Raw genomic sequence first — 27,783 nt, 5'->3', positions numbered from 1 at the left:
TAACTCGTGAAGAGGATGTGCTCAAACTATAGAGCCCCCGCCGCGGATGTATACGGAATACACTTGTTGCTCTCCCAATCCCAGGAAGCGAAACACGCTTGGAACTTGAGTGAACTGTCGGACCAAGAGGCATGGGGTGCAATCCAGAAACTAACCTCAGACACATTAGCCACCTATAGCTCCGGGAAGTGTCTCGAAAGCAGCCCATTTGTTGACCTGGATAGTGGAACCATCAACAGACTAATTCCTGACTGGGCTACGAGGTTGCACCTGTTGGAAACGGTGAAGGTTTCTGCCCCAAATATTTACCGGCGACGTCAGCTTCCCAAGGGTGTCGTCTATTTGCTGGGATGTAAGTTAGCATGCTAGCGTCAAAGCTACATGGATTTGTAGTCATTACTTTACATATCATTACTAGAGTAATTGACAAAGTGCTACGCATGTTGTACAAATATCTGTGAAGGTTGAACATTAGTGAGGTAAGCGACCTCGATAGTTTCTAATGTGGTGAAGAAGAACATAGATTTTGGACGTATTTTGCTGCGTATTGATTCAGGTAATTCTTGTGTGTTTGGGTCTGACTAACCAGCGGAAGGGGATTAATGTAACCACAACCTTGCTGAAAATGGGAAATTAATGTCATACTTTGGTGTTTATTTCTCAAGCAGGGCAGTCTACTAGAACGTTTAATTATGACATCTTAAAGTACTGCTAAGTAAATGTTAATATAATCAAAAGTTGGTGACTTTGGGATTACTTTACGTCACATATTGTTTTGGTTACTCAGCTGTGAGTACTACATTCAGTCTCGTGGGTGTGTCGTTGGATTAAACGGGATGGAAAGAATCCCTCATTTCACATGTTTACAATCAAACCAATCATACAAGCTCTTGAGTAATAGGTTAATGTCAGTTATGACTGTTATTCCATGCATGCTGTCTGTCGTTTATTGCTTTGGCTTGGGTATGTCGTGAGCCTTTCCATCTTGCTTTCCAGATCTGTTTGCTGATGATGAACCTCGCAATATTCACAAAACCTTTAAGAGGACAGCGAGGAGGATAATCTCTCAGGGCCGAGTGAAGACCTTCCCCCTCGGAGGAAGTGTGAAACATGCCCTTGCCATTTGGCTTTAAACTCAAAAGGACTAGAAGGTATACTGTTTCAAGCAAGAGCTGTCTTGTCACCCGGATTCAGCAGCTCAATGGAGAGTTTGTTGAGTTTACACTTTCAGTGGAGAGCACCGGACAGGAATGTTTGGAGGCAGTTGCCCAGAGACTGGAGTTAAGAGAGGTATGTATGTTCTTTCTGCAAATACAAATGCTGATTGTTGTCTCTTGTTTTATAGCCACCATCTCGGGCAAGAAGGTGAAGTTGTTTTTGTGAAGGTGTGCTTCCTGACTCGTGCTAACTTAATACTGAAAAGCATTATGGTCATATAATTAAATCTTTTATAATCCCTGTCCTTGTTGGAGGATGTTAAATCACATTCACTCACCACAAAGAACTGTCAGTTGGATATAAACAGGTTTAACCTTGTGTTGACAGTAAAAACCTGTCGCACAATCAATAGTTGAAATCAATAGAAGAAAATGCTAATGAAACCAATGTGATGTGGAAACAATGAAGAGGACACAGATTAACAAATGCTGTAAGGCGGAATTTATCCTCTGCTTGATCAGTGTATGCAGATTTTAATTTAAGTTTGCAGGGGTTGCTTCTCTTGCCAGTGTTTTATTGTGGGATGTACGACAGCCCCAAGACTCGCCAATGAGTAAATCTAGAAAGCTTTTGCTGTGGTTGAATTTCTTGGTCTACATGAGGATCGCATGTGCGATGTCGATCTCACGCAGTGTAATAATGTTGTTCTAATGTTTAATACAGTGCAGCAAGTCAATTATTTTCAAACTGGTTAATAATTTAATTATTTTCTTGATTAAGTTATTCACTGTTCTGTCCCTAAAAGATGACAAGGAAATTGTGTAAACATGTCAATCGAATGACGGCATCCGTAAATCATTTCTGTACTTAAACCAGAGATTTTGAATAATTTAACAAGTGTAATAGTTATTAGTGAATATATATATATATATATATATATATACATTTTAGTGAGTATACTTTGTCTCTAGTGTAATTACAACGCTTCAATGTTAAGTGTTGTGCCTGTTGGTGAAGTGTAACACGTCTGCTTGCTTTCTTTTCTTTGCTCGTTAGATAACGTACTTCAGTCTGTGGTACTTCAATAAGCAGAACCAGCAGCGGTGGATTGACTTGGAGAAGCCGCTGAAAAAGCAATTGGACAAGTATGGGCTGGAGCCCACCGTGTACTTTGGAGTTGTGTTTTATATACCCAGCGTTGCCCAGCTGCAACAGGAGATTACAAGGTAATGCTCCGTCAGAGGTATGAGTTAACCTGACATCATGCAACCATATAAGATATGTTTTTGTTTGTCTAAATAAGCTCTGCTCAGGCAAATGTGGCATTCAATGCTCGAAATAGACAGAGCTACTTAGAACCGATTAGCAGTGTATCTGCATTAGTAATTAAATAATCATGTTTGGTTGTTTGCTGCTTGTCTATCACCTCTGCTCCCCACAGATATCAGTATTATCTGCAGCTGAAGAAGGATGTTCTGGAGGGCAGGATCTCATGCTCGCGTGAACAAGCTATACGTTTAGCTAGCCTGGCAGTGCAAGGTAATATCAATAATAATACACTAGAAAGGGCTTACTTGTGTTCAGAAATGTATAGACAGGCACCTGTTGCCAGTTTATTAAGTGCTTTCTCAATTTAAATCACATGTTTGTTACATACTGGGTGTTGGCAACTGAAAAAACTCAATTGTTTTTTTGCCGTTACCCTTTTAGTCCTTGTAGTGAGAGAAAAGGGTTTCTATTGAAAGCATAGAAAATGGAAGATGAAATTGGAATTTCAGTACCAAAGTCCTGCTGCTCAAAAGTAGAAAAACCTCTGTTAAAGTTAACACATTTTCATTGTTCTTATCATACTCTCTGCACCCAACAAGCATCACACCTAAAGCAGCCTGTTAAGTTTGTAAAAGTTGTGTGTGTGCATTTATTTCTATGGTTAAAATTTAGGCTAAAAACCACTATTGCCCAAATTTCAAAGTTTTTTTTAGAGAGTAAATATTTGTTTTTTTAGGTTTAGTCTAATGGTAAGGGGCTAGGGGTTGCATATCTATCAGTGTCTTGTATGTATGAGAGAGACACATCCTTCCCGTTTTGCCCATGCAGAAGAATCTCAAACACCGCTGACAAAGTTATAAAAGGCACTGCAGCTTACTGAGCTGGCTGTTAGCATAGCAGAGCTGCTGAGATCACTTACTGTTACAGCCGCGAACTGCTATATGTGTCTCGTAGAAAGCCCCATGAAATGTCTCGCAAGTGCTCCCAATTTTTTTTTTATATTATTGCTGGAGCTTAAGTCTTACACTTGGAATTGGTGCTGTAAATAAAGCGGTGTAGTTCACCAGCGAGTGGGGTATTTTGGAGTGAAGGGCAGTTGTAGCTTTTGAACATGGGTGATGCCTGGGATGCTCCAGATAGTTGTGAATGCAGCCAGCAGGCAGCCTGAAGCTGTGACACTTTTGGACCTCTGCGTTGTCAGACACTGAAGCAATCGCTCTTAAAATGAGTCTGTCTAGTCATCATACACTCTTTCAGGTACAGCTTTCTGTATGTCTTCACTGTCTAATTTGCTCTTTGCTTCATGCAGTAATAGACATGTAATTGAATTTAAGTGGGTATTAGTGTCATATATCATGTTCCAATTGTGTTTTATTCACTTGCCATGTTTCTATCTTTAAATTTACAGCTGCTTTTGGAGACTATCGCTATGACAATCGATACGATTCACAGGAGTTCCTCCAGAAATTTGTGCTCTTCCCTATTGTAAGCATTTTATTTAGCTTGCTTCACATGTAAAATGAATGTGTACATGTTGTAGCCTACGTTTGTGTTTTACACCAACACTGAGGCAATCCTGACTTTGTTTTTGAAGGACTGGATTCAGGATGAGCGAGTGCTGGAGGAGGCCACTCAGAAAGTGGCTCTGCTGTATCAGTCTTTCAGGTGAGCACACTTTCAAATGTCTGTTTACTTATTAACCTCTCATCTTTCCAGACCCACGTAGTCTTGCTCAGGATATACAGTATGCAATACAGTGTAGTATTTAAATGGAATGATTTAAAATGACTTGTAAAACACAGGTGAGGTTCGTCTTGTTTCCTCTAACCTCTTTTTACACCGTTTTATGTTATTGGTCTTGGTATGTTACATACATTCATTGCTTGTTTCCTCTGATTTTTCAGGGGTGTGTCTGCACCAGAGGCAGAGATGTTGTACATGCAGGAGGTGGAGAAAATGGAGGGCTATGGTCAGGAAAGTTATCAAGCCAAGGTTGGTCTAGATCCCCCACATCCCCGACCTCAAGGAAGTTTAAAACTGTGTGTTATAGTGACTTCTGCACAGCTTCATCAAAGAACTATTGGGTTGAAAATCAATCTAAAATTGTTTCTTTTTAACATTAACAAATGCCCTCTTATCTTAACAGGACAGTACGGGCGCAGATGTCACCATCGGGTCATGCCTCGAAGGCATCTTTGTCAAGCACAAAAACGGAAGGCCGCTCCTTTTATTTCGGTAACCCTGGAAACAAATCTGAGACTGCTTTTGTTTGACTTTTGTGATGCTCAGGAAATATGGTTAACCTCTCAATATGAAGCATTGAATACAGGCTTTGTCTGCTAACTTGTGACTCTCAGCAGTAAATGGCACTGAATCGGGGGATTCTGTTTGTATGGACTTTGTGTGGTTTAGATCATGGGTGGGGTTTTCTTGTGTAATGTTTATTAGTGCATTCTAGACCAGAACCTAGTCTGAGAGATGAGTCAGGTAGACAGTAATAGTAAGGATGGTGGGAATGTAATGTCAGTCTCGTGAGTGAGCAAACAGTCATGACCCAAGCTAAATTGTATGTACATACCATAACATTTAGTTGACTTTTATTATGCATTGTTAAAAGCAGTCAGTCTTTTAAAGTGCTGTGGGGTTTTTGAGACTGCAGTAACATCATGTGTTTTTTTTTTCTCCTTTCTCTTTGCCACTGTGCTTTAATTGGCTGTGTAGGTGGAACGAAATTAACAACATGAGTCACAACAGGTCCTTCTTTGCCCTGGAGCTTTCCAACAGAGAGGAGAGTGTTCAGTTCCAGACCGTAAGTCTGCGTCCATTACAATCTTCTCTGCTCGCACCCATCCCAAGGGACATTGTGATCTCTTATTAGATTTGAGCTAAGTTGGAAATGGCCTTTCCATCAGCAAATTTCCAACAATGCACCTGTGTATATATAAATAATGATAAAGTCAGATTTACTGGAGGGTTTACACAGGGATGTTTGTGTCTGTATATTAGGGAATAAACAATTACACTTGAATGGAAAACTATTTTCAGACTTTTGCACGCCACTACAGGCTCACCATCTAATTACTTTCTTTTTCTTTTACTTTTTTTTTTTCTTAGGAAGACATGGAAACCTCCAAATATGTGTGCCGGATGTGTCTGGCCAGACTCAAGTTTTATAAGATTAACAAGAGTAGTTTGTAAGTGTTTTTTTAACACGTCTCGCCTAGTTCCTGTCTCTTTGTCCCTCGTCGTCTTGTGTTCTTCTCTGCTGTTGCCTCACGACTGTCCTCCTCTCTTCAGAGAGGAGTGTGACCCCCTGCCTTCTGAGGGCTCCCAGAAGTCCCTTCTCACTCTCTCCTTTCCTCGCTTTCCAATGCTCTCTCGTCCCTTTCTGCCTTCTGATAAGGGGTGAGCAACACAATCAGCCACCGCCTACAGTAGCCTATCAAAGCAGGTGCCAACACCTTTCCCTTACAGATTGCTCTAGCTAACAGGAACGACTGTAGTTACTTTTTATGTCATAAATAAAGTATCTTCCTTTAGCAGGGCAGAGAATCAAACCTCATGACCCGTTACACCCAAGCATTTTACAAGTTTTGTTCAAAGAAAACCAAATTAAAAGCATTTGCTGAACTCCTCTGATGCACTAAAGTGCAGTAAGTAAATGGTGAACTCGATTAGTGTTGAGTTCTAAATTTGAAACTTTGGTGTGTGTGCTCCAAAGTTGAACACCAAAAATGTTGTGTAGAAACCCCTTATATTATCATATATTCCTTTCTAAAAGGAAAAGTATGATTTGGTTATATGACCCTTTTTTTTACCCATATTTCTTTTCCAACCAGACAAACCCAGCCCACGGTTGTAAACCCGGTCAGACGGAGATCATCGACCAGAATATCTCTGGTAATGTTCATACTTTTCATACATTTGTGTGCTTTTATTGATCTCTGGCTCGTATTATTGCACATGGTGTTGAATTTGTCAACAGTATTTGGATTAAATGAGCAGTAACTGAATTCTTACAGCCAAAGCCTCAAGCCTACATGATGCCCCCTCCACAAATGCACTACAACGGCCATTACACAGAGCCTTACACATCATCACAAGGTAACTGCTGTGTTATTATTTTTTTTTTTTTACTGTGTGATGCTTGTTCAGTGACCACCTAACTCTATCATTCTTTACTCTTACAGACAACCTGTACATGAACAGTCAGAACGGTTATTACTACCACTCTCAGACCAGCTTGGATTGCCCTCCTCTTGAATACACCAGTGGAGGACGCTTACGTAACGGCAGTGTCTACAGTGCCCACAGCACCAGCTCGCTCACCAATCCCCAACATTACCTTCAGCCCTCGCCCATGTCATCCAACCCTTCTATCACCAGTGACATCACCAGGCCAGACTACGTCCCCTCGCATCGCCACAGTGCTCTCATCCCACCTTCCTACCGTAACACGCCCGATTATGAGACGGTGATGCGTCAGAAGAACAGAGGAGTGGGAGGAGGGATGATGTTGTCTCAAGAGCACCGGCAGAGTCACTCGTTGAGGAACCTAAACATTGGAAATTCATACGCCTACAGTAGACCAGACCCTCTAGTTTACAGCCAACCAGAAATAAGAGGGGAGCATGGTGGAGCAGCCCAGCACCACCATTATCCTTTTCATCTGGGCTCCAGCTTTAACAGCCCTTCTCCATATCCTTACCCCACAGAGAGGCGGCCTGTTTTCGGAGCAGTGAGCGTCCCTGAACTCACGAACGTCCAGTTGCAACAAGCTCAGGAGTATCCGGCCCCCAATATCATGAGAACACAAGTGTACCGACCGCCTCCCCCCTACCCATACGCCCACCCTCGGCCTGCAAACAGCACACCTGATCTGTCCCGTCACCTGTATGTCAGCAGCAGCAACCCGGACCTGATCACGAGGCGCGTGCACCACTCTGTACAGACTTTCCAAGAGGACAGTCTCCCTGTTGCTCACTCATTGCAAGAAGTGTCCGAGCCTCTCTACAGCGGGCCCCCACACAGACAACCGTACCACGCTCAGAAGCGTAATTCCATTGAAATTGCTGGACTGACTCAAAGTCTGGAGGGAATGAGAGTCAAAGAGCGGACGGTGTCTTCTTCCGCAGCTGAAATTGCAACACCTCCTCCTCCTCCAGTGATGCTCGGTGGTCAAGGCTCAGAGCTCAGTGTGTTCTTGGAACACACAAAGACAGAAGAAAGGGCCGACATCAAAGAGGACGTGCGTTATGGACACAAAAAATCTCTTTCAGACGCCACCATGCTGGTTCACAGCAGCGGTGAGGAAGAGGAGTTTGAGGATGACAGCGGACGCCACACTCCACTTTCTCAAGACGCAGTTGCAGCCACTCTTCCTGAGCAGGCGCCCCAGCCGCATCACAGCCTGACCTCTCTTTCCTCTCTACTGCCTCAGCAGCAGACTCCCATTGAGCCACCGCCTGCATATCCTATAGGCTCCTCCCTCAGCCCCCCTCTTGCAAGCTCCCTGACATACAAGATTCACCCCCTGATTCAGGAGACTGAACCTCTGTACCTGTTGTCAGACTTAAGACAGCCGAGGATTATGCCCTCAGTCTCAGAGGGAGACCTGAGTTGTCAGGCCAGGCTGAAGCTGAAACCAGACTTCAAGAAGAGACCAGTGTCTGATGTGCCGCCTGGGAAGAAAACAGTGGAAGGTTTGCCTCCTCCGGTGAGTTGTATTGTCAATCTCCTCCCATTAATTGAGCGTTGGTTGATTATGTAATTAGCATGATGCAGTGGTAGTTTGAAGCTGACACTATTCATCGTTAGAATCTTATGTGTGAAACATCAGTCCATAATCTAGAAAGAGATTTAATTTATTTTCATTTCACATAGAAAAGCATACAAATATTTGGCTGATAAGCAGTTGTTCCCAGAGATGGTCTTCTAAAGATTTCCAGACATCTTTTGTGTTTTAATATGCATTATTGTGATTAGAACTGAAACAATTAATCAATTACTAAATTAATCGTCAACTATTTTGATAATCGATTCATCGGTTTGAAGCTTTTTTATCATTATTAAAACAAGATTTCTGGTTGTTTCAGCTTCTTAAATTTGAATATTTACTTTGTGTCTTTGCTCCACATGGACAAAACAAGACGAAGGTTTGTCAAACACTGGTCAACGTTTTTTTAAATAATTTTCTGACCAATGATTAATCGATTACGAAAAAAAATTGTTAGTTGCAGCTCCAATTGTGAGATTGAAGTGATAGCAGCCGATCGGTTTGTTTAAACCATGTCTGAAAAGTATCTCTGTAACTTATTGCAGACACAAATAACATTCGGTCACACTCCAACTTTTTTTTTGCTCTGTGGAAACGGGGTAAAAATAGTCCAACGAACCCCAGAAGACAAATCGACTGCTTTAGATGTTGTTGGCATGTGTTTTTATTTTTTTAATAGTAACATGATGTCTGTGACTCATGTCATGACAACAATAGTATGCATACACAATGCATTTCAGGCATCGAATTATGCAAACATGCTCATTCTGACAGGCTTTGAAAGAATGAAGTCGGACTGACTCGGTAAACCAGATCAGTGACATTCTGCTTGAAAAACACCCAGCGCCGCAGCGCCGTCCCGCCCCTCTTCTAACTAATCCAACTCCGTCAGGTTCACACACACACGTTCATCCTCACTTATTCTCTCCACTCTCCACTCTGTTGACAAACCAGGGCATGAAGAAAGGCTCGAGGTCAGAGGTGAAGAAGATGGGCCCACTGAAGGTGGCAAAGCTCAACGGGCTGTCAGTGTCCAGGCAGCCGATGTACGACGAGCTCAAGGATGATCCTGAACGAGCCTCGAATGACGAAAGGGTAGGGCACAGGGTTTTGATTTGCTTGTCAAAGCAGTAACAAATGTTAGGTTTATGCATTTAGAGCCTATAATATCATTTCATATACTGTATTACAAATCTATAGCATGTGCCGTGTCGGAGCCTCGACAGATCTTATAACTCAGAGCGACTTGTTTTGCTTGTTGGTGTGAGTTGAGCTGCTGGATGATGGCTTGTTTTGACAGATGCATGACAATTCAAGAAATTCTTGAGCAGTTTGTACAAAATTGTACATTTATAAGAAACACGTGTTTTTTTAAAGGGACAGATCAATTTTAATTCACCCTTGAACCACACCTTGCACGACCGTGTACTGTAAACTGCTTTCTCTCCAGTAATAGAAAGTAAAACTACAGTAATAGAAAGTTAAGTATGATGTCTTAGTTTCTGAACACATTATTTGTGTTAAATAAACCGAGGAACTCAAATAACTAAAAAGTCAAATTGAGGTCATCAGCCAATCAGTGCTGCTGCTTATGCAATGCATGACAGTGATGTACTGACTGGCCACCATTCTTGTGTTTACAGTGTAAATTGCTGGAACAGCACATGGAGAGCGGCGAGCTGCTGAAGGAGTACGAGACGATCCCGAAGCGTCCCGGGGGGGATTACACCATCGCCCTGCTGCAGGAGAGCGGCGACAAGAACCGCTTCCAAGACGTGCTGCCATACGACAGCACCCGAGTGGAGCTGGTGCCCACCAAGGAGAACAACACGGGATACATCAACGCGTCGCACATCAGAGTGAGTTATGGAGAGATGTAGAAGTACACTTGAAAATCACATCCTGTACACATCCTGTATTTTTGGCTCTGGCCTAATTCTTTAGATTTGACAAAGACATAAATCTGTTTTTTATTAAGCTTAAAATTAACACAATAAGCAAACCACGAAGGCTGCAATTTATTATTTCAAATTCAATGATTATTTATTTTTGATGTGTCTCAATCATGTTTTACATACATATATTACAGGAGCATTGAAATGTAGGTTAACCTCAAACAATTACATCACAGGTCACAATTAGATGTATTCACATGGATCTATCGTATAATACTATGTGAGCTCACAGTGCGTCTTCATAATATTCTAATTATAGTTCAGACGTGAACTTTAATTAAGGTTCTACGAGGGTTGGGCATGAGATTATTCATCTCGTGACCCAACCTCCCAAAGCACCTTGCCAAGTTGTTGTTTTTTTGTAAATAATGTGTCATTTATGACCTCATTAGATTACAGTGGCAGGACTAGAGTGGAACTACATCGCGTCACAGGGTCCCATGTCAAACACGTGTCAGGACTTCTGGCAGATGGTGTGGGAGCAGGGGGTCTCCATCATCGCAATGGTTACTGCTGAAGAGGTGAGTGAAGTTTTCATATTTGCAGTCTCACTGCTGCCCCTTTTTTTTCATCCATTGACCTCTCTGCTGCCCTCCTGCAGGAGAACGGCAGAGAAAAGAGCTTCCGGTACTGGCCGCGACTCGGCTCGCGGCACAACACGGTGACGTACGGACGCTTCAAGATCACCACCCGGTTCCGCACGGAGTCCGGCTGCTACGCCACCACAGGACTGAAGATCAAACACCTCATGACGGGTCAGGAGAGGACTGTCTGGCACCTACAGTACACGGACTGGCCTGATCACGGTTGTCCAGAAGACTTTAAAGGCTTCCTCAGTGAGTGTTTTACCATCATTGTGCTTTTTCTTGGATGACGTATGAAACTAAGTCGTAGTTTAGTACGTCATCCAAAATGAGACAAAAAAGTCATAATTGGTGTGCTTGCTGAAAGGCAGCACACTATTGTCCTTCTTAAGCAACTCTAGAAAGCGAAACTAAACTTTCACAGGTCACAAATTTTGTCGGATCTTCACGAAACTTGACATACATGATCCTTGGACCAAGCCTCACAAACGTTACCAAAAGGATTTTTGATTTTCGGAAGCATTTGCCCATCACAGCCAGACGAAAGTGGTGACGTAGCCGCCAAAAAGGAAGTTGGCTCATATATCAGGAACACTTTCACATATCAAAACCAAACTTTGTACATGAACTCAGGACTCCGATATGAGGAAGCACGAGATCTGAAAAAAAAAAAATCATTACAATTTTATGGATATTTCACAGACTTATTTACATGACCACCACACCAAGGCAACTTTACACCTTCTTCACTGCCCCTAAACGATCTAACCGTTTACTGACACAAATGCAGCTCTGCCTTGCATCATCAGGATCATGCCATGGGGTTGTATGGGCTTACAGATACCAGTAAAGTAAAACAATATGTTATATATACCCAGCAAATTCAGTACATTTCACAGTCATGGTGTTCAAATCTAACTTGTTTCATTGTGATGATAGTACAAAAGTTGATAGGAAAGTAATATTCTAGTGTTTGCATCTATAAAAGCATACAAATTTATATATTTACGGAAGATTATGTATTATTGTGTTGTTTTGCAGTGTTTAAAGACTAGCAATGCATTCTGGATAGGCAGCGGTCATTTCACCAAAGCTGTAACTTACTATTACCCGTACAAACATTATTAGGTTGCATTGCATCCACTGGGTAAAACAGGCACATTTATATATCCATAGACATCCTTTCCTGTTGGGCAACATTTGAGATAACATGTTGAACCTGTCAGTAGTGAAAAAAACACTTTTAATGTTAATGCATTTATACACTAGGTGACACTGTTGTGTTACATTTCACATCTAAATACGGTTAAATCATAATCATAAAATGAGAGGAAAAAAAAGACCCAATTCAGAGCTCTAACCTTTAAGAAAACAAATGATTTGCAGTATCATAATATAAAAATGCAGTATTTGTTCCCCTAAATAAATCTCACGAGTGTTCTCATGTGTTCCCAGCTTACCTGGAGGAGGTCCAGTCTGTGAGGAGACACACAAACAGCATCAGTGACCCAAAGAACACAACTCCGCCTGTCCTGGTCCACTGCAGCGCTGGAGTGGGACGCACTGGAGTGGTCGTCTTGTCAGAGATCATGATCGCCTGTCTGGAGCACAACGAGGTAACAAAGACAACTGCAGTGAACGTTCTTCACCTGTGTTTGACGATAAAACACTCGTTCATTGCTCTGCTGTGTCGTCTCTTTCAGCCTCTCAATGTGCCAGAAGTGCTGTGGAAGTTGCGCACTCAGAGGATGATGATGGTTCAGACGCTGTCTCAGTACAACTTTGTCTACAAAGTCCTCATCCAGTACCTCCGCAACTCCAGGCTGATCTGAGCCTCGGGCGCACGAGGTGATCGATGATTTCAGGTGATTTCAGGGTGGAACTTGTTCCAGGTTAAAGCCAAACTGCACTGTGATGGTGTTTCTGCAGGATCCTCTCTTCATGTAGCAGTCGGTGCACGGTGCACCCTGCTTTAGGCCAAGTATTAAAATCAAGCAGGGCAGAAGGAACAATGTGTGGATTTATATATGTTTGGAAAAAAGAAGACGACGCAATGCCACATGAAGGAGCATGAAGACTTAAAATCCTGCCTTTTGACAGTATTATATATTATTTTGACCTACATTACTGCTTAATAAAGCTCAGCACTTTTGTAGTACTCTGCTGTATATATTGAACCAATATTAAGCTGCATTTATCTTTTTTCATACAGGCCCGTGTTTTGAAGTTGGAGTTGATTTTGATTCTGATTTAATGAAGGAAAGTTAGTTTTTACATGAAGGTTTGATTACGTTTGAAGACGCTGTTGAAGTAAAGTGTCGGCACCTGAACGAGCAAAACGCCTGTTGAGATTTGATGTAAGGTTTAATGGAAGTACAGTTGAAGTGGAAGAGAAAAGTCACTTTTTTTGGAGGGGGGTTGGAAAATTAATTTTATACTTTTGTTACTTTTTTATGATCGCCCCTGAGTGCCGATTTTGAGCAATTTTGAAATTGTATTTATTTTTTTTAAGACGGTGCCTAAATATCTTAGCCTAAAAACGAAACGCTTTGTTTTGTGTAAAATGAAGGATATTTAGATGTTTGTCTGTGGCATTTATTACAGTAATTCCTGAAGCCCCCTCCTTTATTTTTAAAGAGCATGAAGGAAGTCACATGTCTATCGTGAGAATGTCACCTCTTGTTGCTGTGATGCTCATTATCCATGTCTTCTGTTACTCTACACGTGCTTGTTTTCACTTCTGTGTGAAATCCTCTGTTACAAAGCTTCTCCTCACGATAAACACGTCCTGCTGCAGCTGTAAATGATAAAAAGATCAGGATCTGCAGTTCAAGGAACCAGGAAAACTACAAATGTGGCCAAAGTGATTTGTTTGTTTCTTTACTGAAGCTGTAGTATTTTTTTATTTTTTTTTAATTGCTTTGAGATTTTGTGTTTGTGGTTTTAAGATAACAATTGAGTCTTAGTGCGAAGACTGAAAAGAATGATTTTATTTTTTTTCTCTGGCCTGAGGTGTAACTTCTGTCCATGTACAGGTCCGTTGTTCATAATGTAAACAATGTAAAATTCAGCTTTAATGAATATTGGTTATTGTACAAAACTGTAAAAACTGTATCTACTGAAAAAAAAACAACAACCCTGTATTAATAGGAAAACTTTGAAGTGTAGAAAATCTTTACATCAAGAATAAATATTTGTCAACAACCATCAACCTCTGAACTGTTGTTAGTCGATGATGCCACCATGTGGTCAGAACTGGCCACTGCACCCCAGTCTGCTGTCGCTGACAATGAAAACAACGAGATTGAGTTTATATTTATGAGTTTTAATTAAATAAATTAAAACTTTAAAAATTATCATCTTTACATAAATGATATCAGAGAAAGTAAGAACTTTATAACCTGACATGAAAAACCAAAACTGATTGTTTTCCTTAACAGAGATTCAGATTGCACAGTCAAAATCATATTTTTTTCTCTAATCCTTTAACATTGACTACAGATTATTATCTGATTGACAGCAGTGGCTTTAGTGGTTTAAAAAAATGTGGTCTTTCCTGAACTGACAACCACAACCACCACAAGCATGTGGATATACAAATAAAAGTACTTTTAATAGTATGGCCTGGTATTTTCAAACAGAAAAGTAAATCAAAAACACTAATACAGTAGAAAAGAGAATACAAAATATTCCAAATGGGGAAAAAGTGTGGTTCACCTCAGTAGAATCAAAGATTACAGAGTCCATGTGATTGACTCACTTCATGAACATAGGATAATACTGTAACACTTTACTTAATTAACGTTAGTTAGTACATTATGAAGCATTAATTATTAATTATTTAATAATTCTATTAACAATCATTATTATCCTGGGGAGGCTGCTTTGTCTTATCATCACTATCTGTTCATAAAGTTACTGATAAATGTGATGAACAGATAAATTATAGTTGAAGATAAACATGTTGAGTGAAAGAATCTGGAGTTATAAAACTAGTTGTAACACGTTGTTATTGTTCCTAATAATATGATCATGTTAGAGTCAGTCTGCAGGTTTATTTTGATATTGTATGATTATTATAGTAATCATAACAATAACAGCTTTATTTGCAAACCACCTCTACAAAACAGTTACACATTTGAAATTTGAAATTTAAATGACGTCATCTTTGAACCGTATCACAAATAATGTAATTAATTAATCCATTATTAATTTATTATCTTATTTTGAAAACCGGATGTCCTAATCCGGCCTGTTTGCTCGTTCGGGATCCTTTCAGTGATTTACCCTGGCTTGACCCTAGTTTTCCTGTAGCGCGATCCCCCTGCTGCTTTCAAGTGTCCCCTGGAAACACTTCCGTTGTTTTGTGCGGTGGCCCTGAAGTGCAAACCACCACCACAAATAGGAAGAAAACTAACTTTTGCAAATAACAAACAAAACACAAACACAAATTAAACACAACTGCGAATCACAAAACAGAACAACACAACGAGTAAAAGTGGATTCCTCCTGGTTTGGTGCCGTCCGTGCCCTCCCCTCTCGATAAATCTAATTGGAATTATCCACTTCCTGTTTGCCAGTGGGAACTTCACGCACATGGAGCCAGCAGCAGGAAGACGAGGAGCAGCGGGGACAAACATTTGGTAACTGCTGCTTAAAAATGATCCACACATTTCTTACATGTTGTGTTGACGCTCTGTTCACACCTGCTGTTAACATCCGACCTGAGTGATACGATCACAGGTGTTCAGATTACACCTGCTGCTAATGCTAACGCTAATGTGACGTCACAGATCCACAGTAAACACACACCTTTCATTTACAAATGATTATGTTTTCGGTTAGTTACAGAAAGATACAGAGTCCTTGAAATTGTAATGTTATTTTCTTTGTTTGGTCCAGAAAATATTTGAAAAATGTTGATCAGTGTTTCTCAAACCTGGAAATTATGATTCTCAAATGTCTTTTTTTAAATCCACAAACCAAAAATCAGTTGTAATTAATTCTTTGTTAAGCGGAACAAAGAAACCTAGTTGTATTTTTTTTGTACATTTGTAATAAAAATTAAACAAACAATGAATTGATTATTAAAGTATTTGACAATTAATTTAGTAATGTTTGATAATGCAGTAATCCTTGCATCCCAACTTGTTTATATATACACATACGTATATATATATATTTACATATATATTTTATTTATTTTTTAATCATCAGAGACACCATGATCAGCACCATATCAGGATATTTGCCAAATCACATATTGTGATATTCTGACAGGGGGAGTGAAAGTGAGCACTTGGCACCATCTAGTGGACTGAAATGTTAATTTAATTTAGTTATTTTTAATGCTTATCCACTAAAACACATATATGTGTATATATACACACACATATATACAGCATCCATATACCTGTGTATATATGCAGTTTTCTTGTGGCACAGCAGATGAAATCCCTTAGATTGTGTTGAGCGGCCTTTCATTTCGTCACATTGACGGATGAGAACGCAGACCGATTGAACTCTGCTAACGCTTGTCATCCTCAGGGCAAACCTTGCATGGACTGTCGACGCCACCTTCTGTACGACCTGCACCCGGTGTCAGATGTCCAGAGAGGAGCAGCAGCTTGGACAAACATGTGGTAACTGCTGCTTAAAAATGATCCACACATTTCCTAGATGCTCTGTTGACGCTCTCACGCATTAATCACACAGAAGTCTAATTAATGTGAGGATTATTTTTAAGCAGCAGTTACTGGACACCTGGACCCCAATCAATTTTTATTTTTTGCGGGTTTTTTTTTAATTTTTGGCCAAATAAAATGGCATAACCCCCTCTTGTCATCTCTCTGGGGGTCCGGGGGGGCCACAGCCCAGCCCCTTCACCCCACCACCACACCACCACCACCACCACCAGTGCTCATGTAATCGCTGGGACACGAGGTGGATTCGAACCTGCCATCACCAGACTGGCACAACCTTACGGTCGTTGAACAAATCCACCACGCCACACATCCCTGTCAGTTTTGGAAGCTCTCAGTGCTTTTCAGTCTTCACCTTGGATGTGGAACATTAAACATTGAAGTATAAAGGAATTGAACTCTCAACGTCAGGACTGAAAGGCAGCTCTTTTACCAGCTGAGCTAACTTGCCACACTGCTAATATTTTTTTAACACCTATTTACTCTTTGCGTTGAATATTGTACTCAAAAACATCGCCTTGTCCAAGATTCGAACCCCTGACCTTTGGAACTCCAGTCTTGCTCCTAACCATATGAGCTATTTATCCTTGTTTACTTTGGCTCACATTTTTGTAAGTACTTCAATAATAGAACCCATGACTTCAAAGACCTCAGGCTAATTAAGTATTTTACAATATCTACAGCTACATCATCCTCACTGGCCAAAACAGTTGGTGTAATGGTTTACTCTCTTGCCTTTGGAGCAGGATGTCCTGGGTTCGATTCCCAGTTGAAGCAAGGTCATTTGTTTGTACGCTTTTCTTCTCCCACGCTGATATCACTGTGAAACAGACACACACGGTTACTCAGTGTGTGTGGAACCCAATCTCTGTATCTGTGTGTATTAGTGTGTCACGGGGAGAACAGGCAAAACTGCACACAGAAAGACCATTGTTCCAACCAGGAATTGAACCCAAGACGTCGTGCTCCAAAGACTAGAGCTTAAACCACAACGCCAACTGTTTTGGCTGACGGGAAAGAACAGATAATCTAATATATTTCATCAGTTCGAGGTCTTTGAAGTAATTGAAAGTCTTACAAAATTTACAAAAAATCAATCAAACAGTTGGTGTAGTGGTTTGCGCACTTGCCTTTGGAGCACAATGTCCCAAGTTCACGTCCCGGTCGGAGAAAGTACTTTTGTGCGTGCAGTTTTTCTCCCTGTGTGATTGACACACACTGAAGTCTGGTTGTATTACCATCAACACTGACTTTGCTTAGACACTGATTAACTGTGTGTGTGTGGGGTGTCACACCAGGACAAATAGCTCACATGGTTAAGAGAAAGACTCGAGTTCGGGAGGTCAAGGGTTCCAATCTCAGATGAAGTGATTTTTTGAGTACTACATTAAATGTAAATAGTAAATAGGAGTTAAAAAAGATGTAAAGCGTGTGGAAAAATAGCTCAACTGGTAAGAGAGCCGCCTTTCAGTCCTGACGTTGAGAGTTCAATTCCTTTATACTTCAATGTTTAATGTTCCACATCCAAAGTGAAGAGTGAAGAGCTTGAAGAGCTTCCAAAACTGACAGGGATGTGTGGCGTGGTGGATTTGTTCAACGATCGTAAGGTTGTGCCAGTCTGGTGATGGCAGGTTCGAATCCACCTCGTGTCCCAGCGATTACATGAGCACTGGTGGTGGTGGTGGGGTGAAGGGGCTGGGCTGTGGCCCCCCCGGACCCCCAGAGAGATGACAAGAGGGGGTTATGCAATTTTATTTGGCCAAAAATTCAGAAAAAAACACAAAAAAAAGCAAAAAATTAAATTTGATTGGGATCCAGGTGTCCAGTAACTGCTGCTTAAAAATGGCCCTCACATTAATTAGACTTCTGTGTGATTAATGTGTGCACATAATCTTACCATTGTTAACAGGTGACTTCAGTGAAAACCACATTCAATTGTTTGCTGAAACACAAAAACCAGCAAACAAGTGAATGTGGTTTTCACTAAAGTCACCTGTTAACAATGGAAATCAATGCAGACACATTAAACAGAGGCTCTGTTGACAAGTGCTGTTAACGTCCACCATTTGTGTTTGTTCTAGGGCTGCAACTAGCCATTGTTTTCATCATGGATTAAAACAACAGTTTGTGTGACAATATTATATCGCTTTTGAGTGTCTATTTTTTTTAACTGACGTTACTAATAAACGTCAAACTTGTTTGTGATCATTAAAAAATAACTAAATAAATTAACATTTCAATATGAACACCTGTGATCGGATCACTCCAGCTGGATGTTAACAGCGGGTGTGAACAGAGCGTAAACAACATCTAAGAAACGTGTGGATCATTTTTAAGCAGCAGTTACCACATTTGTCCCCGCCGGTCCTCGCACTGCTCTTCCTACTCCTCCTGGCCTTTAAAAAGAGTAAAATGTCAAATTAATTTGAATCATTTGCAAAAGCATGCACTTCTGGTTCACTGACGCACATGTGACAGGTCTTTGCCGACCTGTATGTTTCTTATCCTCATCTCTCTGGACATCTGACACCAAGTGCAGGGCGTGCAGAAGAACAACAAACTATTTTTCGTGCTTATGTCACAGCAGATGTGGATATGAAATATCTTTATTGTGCAAAATAAATTAGCAGAAAAAAATATCTGTAGGGGGCGCTAGCATAGAAGTCAAGGAGGTAGAAGCTTTTTCAGTCTACTATTGTAGTCATTAGTCATATCGGCAGATCTCGCCGTGTTTGCAAATCAAACTTTTCAAAGCCAATATCTGCCCATACATGCATCACGACACATTTCAATGTCAGGTGTAAACTAACAACATCTTTTGCTCCGTTTATTCATTTTTGTTGAAAATACATGCAATTATTTACTAAGAAATTACATCTGTTGGTCCCAGTGGCACAGTTTTGGAAAACACTTGACGGTGTGATGCACTGAGACCTGCGCTCACTTCACCACTGATTCCTGTGAAGGCTGCTTTGTCTTATCGTCACTATCTGTTCATAAAGTTACTGATAAATGTGATGAACATGTGAATTATAGTTGAAGATAAACATTTTGAGTGAAATAATCTGGAGTTATAATACTACTTTTAACACGTTGTTATTGTTCCTAATAACATGATGATGTTAGAGTCTGCAGGTTTATTTTAAAATGTTATGATTATTATATTAACCATAATAGTATTTATAATCTAGCTTAATTTGTAAACCACCTCTCCAAAAACAGTTACACATTTGAACCAAATATACAATGAGACCAAAAAATCCTATTCATGGTTAATATTCAACGGGACTTAATGCTGTCATTATTTTCTTAAACAAGAATATATACAATCCCTGAATTCTGTGACAACAAAATTTTGTATTTTACAACATGTTTGATAATTATCATACAGCGAATGGAAAATCAAGCAAAAAGTCCAAGAAAACAACATGATTCCTGTAATATACATATTAAAGACCGTTAATATATTATTAAACAGTTAATTAATGCTTAATAATGTACTAACTCACGTTAATTAAGGGACCCTTACTGTAAAGTGTCACCAATAATACTAGTACCGTCCTCTCTTCCCTCCATGGTTCCATCTATTTCCTCTCCAATCACCTCCACCACCTCTGCCTCCATATCCCCAGCTGCCTCCTCCTCCTCCTCCTCCTCCTCCTCCTCCTCCTCCTCCTCCTCCTCCTCTTCCTCCTCTCCAGCCTCCTCCACCATCTTGTCTCTTCTGCCACGGAGGCATCTCAGGAGGCGGGGCTGCGATCTCCGAGGGACGTCCTCCTCTGTCTGGCACTCTCCCCATCCGCACCTGTGCATGAGAGAGGGGAAACTAAATGTTCGCTTCAATCTGACGACGTTGTGTCAATACAATGTTCAGACAGAGGGGGAAGTTGTGCTGAACCTTGTTGACGGCACAGGAGGTGTTCTCTCTGCTGGAGCCGCTGCTCGTCTTCAGCACGTTGCAGAGGTCTTCTCTGGCGGCGAGAAGCATGGCCATGTCCACGCTGGACTGTGGCCTCAGAGAGTGTCTCTTAGGCTGGTACGCCCTCGCCATGCTGTCCACCTTTACCTGGCCAACAACACAAACTGAGCTTTAGCACAACATTTGCCAAAAAGAACTCCTTAAAGGTCTATGGGGAAAATTACCTGAGAATTTACGGAGTTGGTCTCAATTGCCAATTTCAGAAGTTCTACATCACTATGTTCCCGTTTAGAAGTTAATGTTAATGTCTGGGGACGCAAAAATCATGTAATGCATAGAAAATATGACATATTATGAGCTAAAAACTATTTTTTTTGCACAAAAAAGGGGTCGCACAACAGTCAAATCAATATACTTTTACTTACTCCCTAATTAAAATGAAGTTGCTTAACCATCATTCAAGATTCAAGATTCAATTCAAGATGCTTTATTTATCCCGAGGGAAATGAGAAGCAGTTGTATTTGAGAAGCAGTTGTATTTCTTAAAAGTCAGTTTTATTTTGGGGCTGGATCCGTGAATCTTGTTCGTAGAGTGATAAAAATGGTAACCCCTCTGTGAATTCTCCGCTGTTTACATAATCACGCTGACGCTGCGGTGCCGCTTTTAAACGTGTGCGCTGTAACGGTTTTTTTCCTGCCTAATAAAAGCCTTTCATGAGTCACAGGTAGGGCTGTAACGATACACAAACTCACAATTAGATTTGTATCACGATTTTTGACCCACGGTTCGATACATTCCACGATTTGTTTTTTAAATTGAAAAAACTACTAACAAATATTTTGGAACACTGAACAGATTTGAACATAAATAAATAACCAAAGATTTCTCTGTTTTCTGTAACAAAATAATACTGTTATACATGTAATACAAAGTAAATGATCAATCAGACTGGGATGTGTCCCCAAAGCATGCTGGGAAGTGTAGTTCTTCATGAGAAGCAGTTGTATTTCTTAAAAGTCAGTTTTATTTTGGGGCTGGATCCGTGAATCTTGTTCGTAGAGTGATAAAAATGGTAACCCCTCTGTGAATTCTCCGCTGTTTACATAATCACGCTGACGCTGCGGTGCCGCTTTTAAACGTGTGCGCTGTAACGGTTTTTTTCACCTCCTGCGGGTTTGATCCATCTGTGTTTTAACTGTGTTTGGTGAACATAAGAATGGTTTATATGAGCTTTTAGCCGAGTTTCTGACCTTTCTGTGGGTATGCAGCATGTCTGTGTTTATTAAACTTAGACGTGGTTTTATGACGCTTTTGTCGCTGCCTGACGCTGCCCCGGTACTGGGGACATCAGTAAAGAAGAGATTAACGTGATTAAAAAGCATAACGCGTTAATGATGACTGTAATTAATTAATCACAAAATAATAGTAATTTGAAAAGTTTGGTAGCACTAACAGCTCATATCATGTGGGTGACTGGAAAAATAACTGGGAGTTAGAAAGGGCGTTTCGCGATTCAGTTTTCTCACGCCACAAGACAGGTTCGAGGCTCTGAGTATTGCGATTTCGATAGGCATATCGTTACAGCCCTAGTCACAGGGAAGTGGAACATTTCCTTTGGAACGAGTACAGGACATTGAAAACCTCATTATCTATTTTGCTGTGTGAATGAGTGTGACGCAGCACTTTAAGTCACGTTATAATGAGGTTAAGTGAGGGACAGTGGTCACAGATTTGATCGTGTGACCGTCACATGAACATACCTTGGCTCTGTCTGACCAGCCGAACGACTGAACCGTGACGTCCAGCCGCTTGATCAGCATCCTGCGCCGACACTCGTATTCCGAGGACAGGACACGGTTGATGTCCTGCAACTTTGCCTGCACAGATAAAGAAGGTGAAATTTAATAACACAACAAACCTCTGATGTACAGTAGATATAGAGTGTAGAGCGTTTGAGACGTCATTCTGCTTACCCACTGTTCTGTGCTGAGAGATTTTGTCAGCACTGGGCTTCCAATGGAGGCACCTGGAAGATCTTTGAGTAGGTTATCAACCTATGAGGACACACAAAAAGCAGATTATCTTCTAATCCAATCTAATTTATTTATAAAGCACATTTAAAAGTGCTGTATAGTAATAAACCTTGAACCGTCTCACATTCAAAGTGTGAAGCAAAACAAAAAAACAGCTTAATGTGCAGATGCAGTCCAGTGTACTACAGTGAAGGTCCTGAGATTCAGCCTCATTCTCAGGACAACCAAGAGCAGCTGATCTTACGGACCACAAAGGAGCAGAGAGGTAAAGGTGAAGAAGGGCCACAAATACATTTTTGAGCAAACATTAACATCGTAAAAAAAGGATTGTGTAGCTCACTGAGAGCCAGTGGAGGGAGCCTTTGAGCTCCTGTTAAAAGGCAAGCAGGAGCAATGGAAGCCCGGCTGACCCCAACATTAAGAGTTTTACAGTAATCCAGCTGCATTGTAATGAAATCATCGATATTTAAACTTAAACTCCTAGTTAGCAATCATGGATTCCATTAAAGGATCTACTAAGAAGTGAGGTCAACGTGGAGGCTGACAGTTGAGAGTTCAAATATGTGGCATGACGGCTCTCAAATCGCTGTGACTTAGTGGAATAATTGTGCTGCGTTTACAACAGGGACCCATTCTCTTAAGAGTGTAAAGTTAGTTGTAAAGTTATGCGTTAACCCTCCAGCAAGAAGAAAAGTGAAGATGTTTTTCCTCCACTGTTCAAACCTAGCAGACAAAATGGAAGCTCTGGTGGTTTATGATGGTGTTGTTGATAAACTAAAGCCTGTCGTACAGCAGAATCACACAGTCTCACCTTGTTTTTTATTTGGGCGAGGACGGCTGCCGCGTCTGATCCCCCCGGGTCAGGCACGTTCAGCGTTTCACAGATTGCTCGGAGCTCGTGTAACGCTGGATTCTCTTCGTGCCGTTGATGATCGCAGAGTTGTTTTCTCTTCACAATCTGAGCTGTCTGGAGCTCAGAGCTGAGAAACACTGAAAAAAAAATAAAGACAACCTTTAAGTACAGCAGAAGTGAAAATATGGAACAAAAAAGCGAGAAGGTAAAGATAACATACACACAAGCTTGAGATGGTCTTTAGTGTTTTTCACGTCACCCTTGAGGATCCCTGAAACTACTTTTTCATAAGGACAATGTAACTCCTTCAACAGGCCGCTCATCTCCACCTGGAGTCCGTCCATGTCATCTGAAAAGAAGGGAGAAGCAGAAGAAATCATGATAATAATATTATGTCTTTAAAGATACTGCAGAGGTGCGGAAAAAAGAAAGAATAAACTGGGGACATCGAAGAAAGCATAGTTGTTAAATATTTCAACCACCATTCCCTGTCACTCAATTTCCACAGACAGGGGAAAATAAAGAAATAAGACAGAGAATGTAATCATTCAGACTGATATTCGGAGTGATTAAGTTCTTAAACTGATTAGAATTGCTGCACTGAGCTCTGCCTGATGATAACCACTCACACTGATGGTGCACAACATGAGAGGGATCACAGAGGATTCCCTGTGTGTGTGTGTGTGTTTGAGTAAAAACTGGTCAAAAACAGACTCTTATGATGTTCCTTGCAGTTTTTACATCATTATTCTCACTCAGTGTGATACATTGTGCAAAACGATGACCGTGTGACATTTGTGTTTCCTCTTCACAGAAAATGCATTATTGAGACGTGTGACTCACCTTGGCCGGAGGTGATGCTTTCCTCCAGGTCACACAGCGGCTTTAACCTGGACACGAGCCACACACACAGGTCCAGAAACTCCTGCGAGGACAGGCCGTCCTCTGCGGCTCCGAGCAGCGCCTTCTCCTCCAGCAGAGGTCCGTCATAGCTGAGGAGTCACACGGACAAACACACGGACGGGAGTCAAACAGCAGCTTTATCCACAACTCGCTCCTTCAGTCGCTCCCTTTGATTTGAAAACACGCGACAGGACACGCGAAGCTAACGCCAAACCACCTAACGTTAGCATGCTAACGGCGAAGTAGCTTACCCCAGCTGCTCTAACGAGTCCAAAATGTCGCACTCCATCGATGAGTCCGCGGTGTTTTTACGCGTCTAGATGAAACATCGAGCACCACCACGGAAAAGTTGTGGAATGTGTCAAAACAAGCGCACATTTAACATTCATCCATCCATTCATTCACTGTGCCTCCATGATGTCCGGTGAAGTGCTCGGGCCGGAGTGAAACGTGCGACTGTTGAGACTGATGGTTCCGGAACATCAGTTCCGCCAGTGTGTAACGTCAAAAATAAATCGACAAATTAGATGTAACACGTATTAAAAAAAGTGATAAATGAATCTGTAGTAGCAGCGATTATTTTTGAAATATTGAAACTGCATTGTTTTTACATATTTTCCATATAATGCAGCCCATTGAATGCTGATTAGTTTACTTCCATGCAACAAACACGAAACAGCTTTTATTATTATTATTGAGTTTCAGTCTTCTTGAATCTTGTATGAATACATGATATAAAACTATCCACTATCTAGCGGGTACAAGCAGGGTAGTAATATTATACTGAATTGTGGAATTGCAAGTAAGGGAAATTTGGAAAATATGTCACAGTTCAAAGTTCACTTGGCTTTTTTTATAAACAAAAACAAAAGAATTTTGTGACTTCTGCATAATAGTCGCTTCCTTATATCACGTTAAAAAATGTGACATAAAATGAATCATAACTTTGACTCAACAACACATAAGACGAGAGAAAACACATTTTTAAAGCCTGAATGTGACCTATGAACATAATATTATGGTAATACTGTTTTATTTATCATGCAGTTTTCACCTTAATATGGTAATAAAACGTTAATATTATAATATTATCATGTAATGTTTAATGTTACCATCACTTTACATGAAAATCACATGATCAAAAATGACTGTTAAGTTGAAATTCATCCACCTTTAAGTCAATTTACACTGTTATCACCAAGCTAATAGTTGGTAAATACTGGTAATAAATTAGGTGGTAGTACTACTTTTAACAATTCTCCTTATTTCATATAGATTTTACACACAGTACATCATCGATATGTTTGAGCGTGAATTAAATGAAAAAAGCATGTAGAAGAAACACAACAACACCCACGCGGCAAAAGATTAAAACTCACCATTTTATTATGATAATGTTATTTGATATGTCAAATTACAAGTGTATGATGTAACATAAAAACAGTTACAAACATATGTATGCATATTTACATTATATATTTATGAAAAGTAATGAGCTACATCTGTATGAAGAAAATACAACTATGACATGTTATTGGGACTATAAATTTTACATCATATACTTGGTATTCTCGAACCAGAAGAAATACCTAGACGTGTAGAAACCAAGAGAACCGGAACGAGAGATGTTAAATAGTAAAGATGGAAACTAGGATGGACGTGAGGCACTTTTTTGAGGTTGTCAGGATGTGAAAGCTGATGGCACTAAAAGGGGGAGGGGGAAAAAGGATGCACAGGAAAGAAAATATGCACAAAGAGAGTGAAAAAAGGAAAAAAGAAAGAAAACAGGCAGTGTTTACAGAATAGTTAAGAGTAGTACCATTTATACTGCAAGTTTCAAAACACAAATGTTTTCCACTATTTAGAACTAATCACATAAATGTTACACCAAGCACTGTAAGATGAAAAGAAGCGTACATAGAGTATCATCAGTGCACCAAAGCATCGGAGAATCCAAACATAACCACTCAACTGCTGTGTAAAGAAACCTTTTTAAAACAATACACTGAAGAGAGAACATATTTATATAGCTTTTTTTCTTCTTTTTTTTTGTTTTTAAATCTACACGATGTCAAGAATGTACACTTGTATGCATTCCCCGAAGATATGCACAATTTTTCCAAGACTGAAAGAGGATAAAAGACTAGCAGCAAAGTGGTTAAAACTGAAGTCTTATATATATAATGCAGGTCAAAAAAAATATATATATATTAAAGCGGACAGACACATGTTGCATATATAATACAGTACATGACTGTGCTGGTTAATGCAGAATGAGAAGTGTTATTTCAGCATTCTCTACACTTTGTATAAATGCACATCCTACATTTTGCTTCTCAGCCAGCAAGTTTTAATTCAGGTTCATCAAACCTTGGTTCAGCTTGCAAATAAATGCAGGGAAAAAAAAATCCAATTTCAATGGGAGAGAATATGGCAACCAACCAAACCCTTGGTTACACACCCACAACCCCACATACACACAGTACAAACACACACACACACACACACACACACGCACACTCGTGGACACACAAGAACACGTATAGAGTCACACTCGTGCGCCCAATCGAACATGGTGGAAAGGTTGCCGTCATGGCGACACGGCGCGGTCCAGACGTCGTCGGACGCCAGCGAGCGTCGTTAAGAGATTTAGGGTTTAACAGTCATTCATAGCTGATTTTTTACTCTGTCAACACAATAAAATTAGTGATTGTATCTAGCAGCTTTATATGTACGTTTGTAAATATACATATATATATATATATATTTATATATATATATCAAACTTTTGAAACAAGTGGACTGACATAACCGTACCGTGTTAGCACTATCCTTCCGTCTACCGTACAAAAACTAGAGAGAAACTCTATTAGAAGCTCAATAGTCATTTCCCATCGCGACCGCCCTCTACTTTTCAATGTGAAATAATACTAAAAGGTGACCTATGTACATAACGCTGTCAATTGAAGCTACAGTATATGCTGACAGCGGCGATAAATATAGTTCTATCTTTAAAATTTCAACAAAAATAAAAACAAACAAACAAAAAAAAAAAGCTGGGATTATTATCAGTACTTAAATATAGTGTTAAGTATTTACAGGTGTTTGGAGTTTGGTACCAGGAGTTGTTTTTCGTCTACCTCTACAGCGTTAAAGTGTCCTGTCCTGTCCTGTCACTGACTCAGCCTGCAGAGAGAGAGGTCAACGTGTTTCCCCACATTAGAAAGTTTGCATAGAAAGTAAAGGGAGCATTGGTCAGGGTGGAATTAAGAAAATAAAAGTCTCTCTCCTGTGCCACTATAGATTCTTCTTTCTTTTTTTTGAGAAGGAGGAGGAAGAGGAATGGGAGTTGAGAAGAGATGCATATCTGCTGTGCAGTAGTGAGGTGTTTGAAACACGCTAATGCTTAGCCGTGTGGAATTTAAGTTAAGTTATTGCAGACAGATATCAGACTGAACTGTGACTTGTGAGGGGAGGATCTGTTGTAAATTAAGTTGTTGTTCAGAGAAGCTTGGTAAACAATCATTATATATATGATTTTGGTTTAAAGCCTATCTGATGCCAAAGGAGCAGAATGCAGATTTCTGTTTGAAAATAAATGCCTATGTTGTTCTATTCTATCGTCTTAAG

At 40.4% G+C, this 27,783-nt stretch overlaps 2 protein-coding genes across 3 annotated transcripts; one reads left to right on the top strand and one right to left on the bottom strand.

The window, feature by feature from the left end:
* The first annotated feature begins 110 nt into the window (after positions 1–110).
* ptpn21 (protein tyrosine phosphatase non-receptor type 21) lies at positions 111–13,894 on the top strand. 2 transcript variants are annotated; one of them, XM_083903033.1, is made up of 20 exons: positions 111–352; positions 997–1,290; positions 2,215–2,384; positions 2,600–2,697; positions 3,836–3,912; positions 4,022–4,092; positions 4,332–4,419; positions 4,574–4,662; positions 5,149–5,236; positions 5,542–5,621; positions 5,725–5,832; positions 6,267–6,327; positions 6,450–6,531; positions 6,618–8,143; positions 9,158–9,298; positions 9,847–10,062; positions 10,551–10,679; positions 10,760–10,994; positions 12,198–12,358; positions 12,446–13,894. In XM_083903033.1, exons 2-20 carry the CDS (start codon positions 1,111–1,113, stop codon positions 12,572–12,574), a joined length of 3,729 nt encoding a protein of 1,242 aa, XP_083759159.1. In that variant the 5' UTR covers positions 111–352; positions 997–1,110; the 3' UTR covers positions 12,575–13,894. The 2 variants fall into 2 exon arrangements, with proteins under 2 accessions (XP_083759159.1, XP_083759160.1); XM_083903034.1 differs by lacking the exons at positions 111–352; positions 2,600–2,697 and having other exon boundaries at positions 1,225–1,290.
* A 6,100-nt stretch (positions 13,895–19,994) lies between these two features.
* Positions 19,995–24,536, bottom strand: fam98b (family with sequence similarity 98 member B; the record flags this gene model as incomplete). Its single annotated transcript, XM_083910259.1, has 8 exons — positions 24,405–24,536; positions 24,094–24,242; positions 23,471–23,599; positions 23,209–23,387; positions 22,338–22,418; positions 22,125–22,241; positions 20,343–20,510; positions 19,995–20,249 (listed from the first exon to the last, which is right to left on the bottom strand). The coding sequence occupies exons 1-8, from the start codon at positions 24,440–24,442 to the stop codon at positions 19,995–19,997; spliced, it is 1,116 nt and encodes a 371-aa protein (XP_083766385.1). The 5' UTR covers positions 24,443–24,536.
* Between the last annotated feature and the right edge of the window lie 3,247 nt (positions 24,537–27,783).

Source organism: Microchirus variegatus, assembly GCF_963457635.1.
Source record: "Microchirus variegatus genome assembly, chromosome: 2".
Lineage (NCBI taxonomy): Eukaryota > Metazoa > Chordata > Actinopteri > Pleuronectiformes > Soleidae > Microchirus > Microchirus variegatus.
This window is presented reverse-complemented; position numbering and strand designations above follow the sequence as displayed.